This window comes from Tuber melanosporum, assembly GCF_000151645.1.
Source record: "Tuber melanosporum whole genome shotgun sequence assembly, scaffold_1, strain Mel28".
In the NCBI taxonomy this organism is placed as follows: Eukaryota; Fungi; Ascomycota; class Pezizomycetes; order Pezizales; family Tuberaceae; genus Tuber; species Tuber melanosporum.
Window position 1 is genome coordinate 2,050,350 of NW_003298755.1, and position 4,700 is coordinate 2,055,049.

Consider the following 4,700-nt stretch of genomic DNA (forward strand, 5'->3'; position numbering starts at 1 on the left):
AGACTAGACTACCCAGAGAAGCCTAAAGAGATTTCCTAGAAGAAGAAGAAGAAGGATTAAATCCTGTCAAGCATCAAGCTAGAGAAGAGGAAAAAAGAAAGAAAAAAGAACGTATTCCCAGAACGTTGGGCTCAGGTGCTGTGCCACGCCCCAACTACACGGGAGAAACAGATCTTACGGCAAGCAAGCATCACCGCCGTCATATTCGAGCAGGTAGTCGCCCCTCCCCTCCTCTCCTATCCGTTGCTTTTCTACCGCAGCCATCCCATCCCTTCCCTCGCAGCAAGACTGGGCCTATCAAACCGAGTCCCACATTGGCCCAATGTCACATCAGTTAGTAGGAGGGTATAAGGAGGAGCCGGCCACTGAACCGGATACCCACCCAGGTCACCCTCAGCAGCACCCACCGCCACCGTCATCTGCGTCAACCCAGCATCCCCAACAACAACAGCAGCAGCAGCAGAGCCAGCATCCCCGACCTAGCCTACCTCATCAACACTCAGGGCAACCCACTCCTTCGTCAACTACCTTCCCGTCACCACATCCTCCTCCACATCAATCATCTTTTGCTCAGTCACCTAGTCTGCCCGGATCTCAGCATTCTCATCCGCAAGACATCGCCTATTATACCCATCCCTCCTCCCCCTACGGCACCCCAGGCGGTAGTGGCCCTTCTTACCCATCTCAAGGTGCGTAAATCTTGCTTGTTTCTTCCCTACGCGTTATGCTCTTTTTTCTTTTTTACCCTCCTCGTGCCCCATCGTTGTCCGCTTCTCGCTAGTTATTGCTGGCAAGTTCACTAGGTTTCAGGCATTTTTGGCTCACCATTGACTGCATTAGCAGAGGGAACAGATCTTATGGCAACGCACACAATGAATCGTCCGCAATACCCCCCTATTTACCATACTCCTCAGTCCAATTCACCCTCATCTGTCGCGTCTCCCACCGCCCCAGATCACCGGTCTGTTTACACTACACAGCCCATGCAAACCCCGATGTACGGCTATCCGCAACAGTACCCCCCGATTCCAGCAGGTCCTTCCTCGTACTCAAACCAAACTCAACATCATAATTTGAACAATGGGCCACTCCTCATGTCACAGACTTCAGGGCAAACCATGACTCCACCGCAGCCTCACCACCAGCATGTGGCTCCAAACACTTCATCGACTGCAAAGATTGCCCAAACACCACTTCATAGAGCTTCGCCTTCCACCCCCTCTTCGGGTGCAAAGCCCGGGCCAGGAAATACTTCTATCAACCCCAATGCCGCCCCCGGACCAATTCCGGCTACTACTCCGCTGGTTGTGAGACAGGACAATAATGGTGTACAGTGGATAGCTTTTGAGTACTCCCGAGATAGAGTTAAGATGGAGTATACCATCCGTTGCGACGTGGAGTCCGTCACCGTTGACAACCTTTCTCACGATTTTAAAACAGAAAATTGCGTGTATCCTCGTGCTTGCTGCTCTAAAGAGCAATATCGTGGTAACCGACTAGTATACGAAACCGAGTGTAATACCGTGGGCTGGGCTTTGGCAGAATTGAATCCATGCTTACGGGGGAAGAGGGGATTGATTCAACGGGCTGTAGACAGCTGGAGAAACTCTAACCAAGATCCCAGACTGCGAAGCAGGAGGGTTCGAAGGATGGCAAAGATTAACAATCGCAAGGCAAATGCACAGGCTGCACAAACTCACCTTGGTGCAGGTTCTCCTCATGGTGTGCCCTCGGCGGGTGTGGGATTAGGGTTGAAAGGTCCAGGGCTTGTTCCTGGCTCGCAGCCACAACTTCATCATCACCATCATCCTGGCACGAATGATTCGCCGTCGGCTCAGAATGGAGAAGAGGAAATGGGAGCCATGCTGCATCATCATCACACCCCTCAATTCGGAGGGGTTCAGGGCCAAATACCCTCGGCAAACACTTCTAGATCCACCTCCGGGCACCTTTCGCCGGCTGTAGGTGGGGAAGAATTTAGCAACGGGCATGCTAACCACCACCACCACCATCAGGCACCAACTAGTGGAAGTGAGATAAGACCGAGACATGTATTTCACGGATACCCCACTGCATATCCGGCAGAAAATGTTGGAGGTGCTTCCATGCCCCCCTCGATGCACGATGGAATGGATCAAATGGGACCTTCTTCTAACACTCCTACGGCAGTAACCGCATCTACTCCCCCGAACAACACCAACACCTCACTGTTCGGTGACATTCCGGATCACAAACGCCGAAAGTTCATACTCGTCGATGACCCCCATCGTGGCTCACGCGTTCGCGTTCGCGTGATGCTTGACCAGGTTCACATGCAAGAGATCCCTGATTCCTACCGCAAGTCCAACTCTGTGTACCCACGCTCTTACATGGCGTCTCAGATGGAAGACGATTCACAGACGGAGGTGCAAACACAAGTAGTTGTTCCCATGCTTGATGGAACCAGCATGACTATTGCTCCCCCCCCACCATCTGGACCCAAGCGCAAGAAGGAAATGGACTTGAATGAACTTGGCTACAGGATGTCATGGAGTCAATCCAGGGTCTTTGCGGGGAGGACAATGTTCTTGCAGCGAGCTCGTAGGTCATAATGCTCCTTCGCGATTATTTGAGATGCGTCTAACATTATTATGGGTTACAGTGGACGCGTATCGCAACAAGATGAGGAGTAGTATGATGGCAGCAGGCACAGATGTCACCTCAACAGCGCCGCACCTTGAAACTAGAGCTGGGAAGCGCAGGTGGTTGGAGAGGAACCGTCGTTCGAAACCCTCCGGATCCTCATCCTAAACTCGAAAAATTACAACCCCCGATTATAAAAAAAACGCGGCAATTGATATTAGATTTCTGTTCTGTCTGGAAGTGTATAAGGAATATGGAGCAAAAAGGAAATAGGGTGGCACGCATTGTTTTGTTTGGGATAAATCGGAACTTTTTTTCGTTTCAAAAAAATCAAAAAAAGGAGGATGGAATTTTTCTTTACAGCGACAGGTTGAAACGTATGGGGGCGGTGGGCTTTTTGTCGTTTTTGTTGCTTTTTTTTTTCCCGTCTCTTTTGCGTTAGAGGATCACGCTGAGCGTTTCCCCCTCGCCCTCTCGAGATGACATGCTATCTTGAGGCGTATTACTATGGTTTTTTTTTGCCTCCCTACCCCTCTACTGACTTGTTGCCTTGCATTAATGACCCCTAACGACTGTTACGACTGCTATGACTATACCAAACTCCTCATAGTCTCTGTTTCTCGATATCTCCTCCCCTCGACCTCTTCCTTCTCCTCTTACCTTTTTTCCCGAGTCAAATCCGGGTACCCTAGCCGTGCTTACTTACCCACCTCCGTCTCGCTTTGTTTTTGTTTTTGTTGTTGCTTTTTCTGCCTTTTCTCTTACCATGTATCTCTTCCCCAATTTTCTTGTATCTCATTTGTTGGCGGGTATCTGTTTGCAGGGTACATTGTACGTATTCCTCAGCCATTTTTTTTTCTTCTATATCTTGCCCTGTGCTTTTTTTCATTTTTATTTTTCGTCTCACTTTATTTCATTCGTACTATATCCTTTTGTGTTTCCCAGGTGTAGGTAGCTAGGTAGCTGAGGTAACTAACTTTGCTAGAATTGCCTCAAATCAAATTAACTTAACCAATCAATCAATCATTCAAATATTATCTATCGGTTGTTGAAGTTGGGTAATCTATATTTGAACTCGGTCCAAGAAACAAAAGACCTGCTGAACACTCAATTAAGACTCCCTCCCGCAACTTATCTATGGCGGGGGGAACAAGCACAGAGGAGGTATATATCACAAGTAACTATCTCGCTAGCTGACTAGCTATATAGTACGATCTCATAACCAGATATAGTGGGGTTACGAACTCCATCCATCCCGCTACGTTGTGATACTCACTGAAACACGGAGAAGTCATAAGTTCTCACTCGGGTCGGCAAGGGGACATGGATGTGTCTAGGGTAGGGGGGTGTGGGGAAGGATTTGCCCTGGGTGAAACGGGCGAGGAGGGGTGCGCTTGCTAGGTTGTGGTTGTGGTTGTGGTGGAAAGGTTGAAAGGTTGCGTGTGCCCTACCCTGCCCTGCCGTGTTATGAACTGGTATGGGACACGTATTGGGGGGTGGTGGTTGGGGGTGTGGCGGGGGGGGTGGGTGCCTTTTTTTTTTTTTTTTTTCGCCTGTCAAGTTGTGTTGATGAATAGAAAGGGTTTGTGGGTGATTATTTTTTGTTTTTATTTTTATTTCATTCGGAAAGTTTTTTTATTATTTTATTTGAGGAAGTTGACAAATGGTGATGGGTTGTTCGTCGTTCTTGATAGATGGATGGATGGGTAGATAGATGGGTGGATGCGGCGGCGGCGGCGGCGGTAATTTGGGTCAGGAGAAAGAGGGGGATGGAGGAGGGCATGAAGGTGTGAGGTCTTTTTGCTTTGGTCTGGTTTGCTCACTTGGTCGCCTTGCTGCTCCTCCTTTCTCCTGCTGCTCAGCGCGATGTTGTGCTGTCGTGGACTCGTGGTGCAAATCGGTTCTGCAATGTATCATAATGCACTGTATCGTATCGTCTTTTGTTAGATGGTGTGGTCTAGTTTGTGCTTCTTCTGGTCCACCCGTTCATCATGATTGTTCGGCCGGTTTGTTGGCTCAGTCATGTTCCGTCCGTTAGTATCGTAGAGTATGGCGGTGATCACGCTGAATGTGTTGAC

General features: G+C 49.1%; 1 protein-coding gene; it reads left to right on the forward strand.

The window, feature by feature from the left end:
* The first annotated feature begins 169 nt into the window (after window positions 1–169).
* Window positions 170–3,637, forward strand: GSTUM_00003983001 (uncharacterized protein). XM_002835152.2 has 5 exons: window positions 170–689; window positions 844–1,828; window positions 1,934–2,097; window positions 2,170–2,580; window positions 2,642–3,637. The coding sequence occupies exons 1-5, from the start codon at window positions 323–325 to the stop codon at window positions 2,788–2,790; spliced, it is 2,076 nt and encodes a 691-aa protein (XP_002835198.1). The 5' UTR covers window positions 170–322; the 3' UTR covers window positions 2,791–3,637.
* Window positions 3,638–4,700: the final 1,063 nt, after the last annotated feature.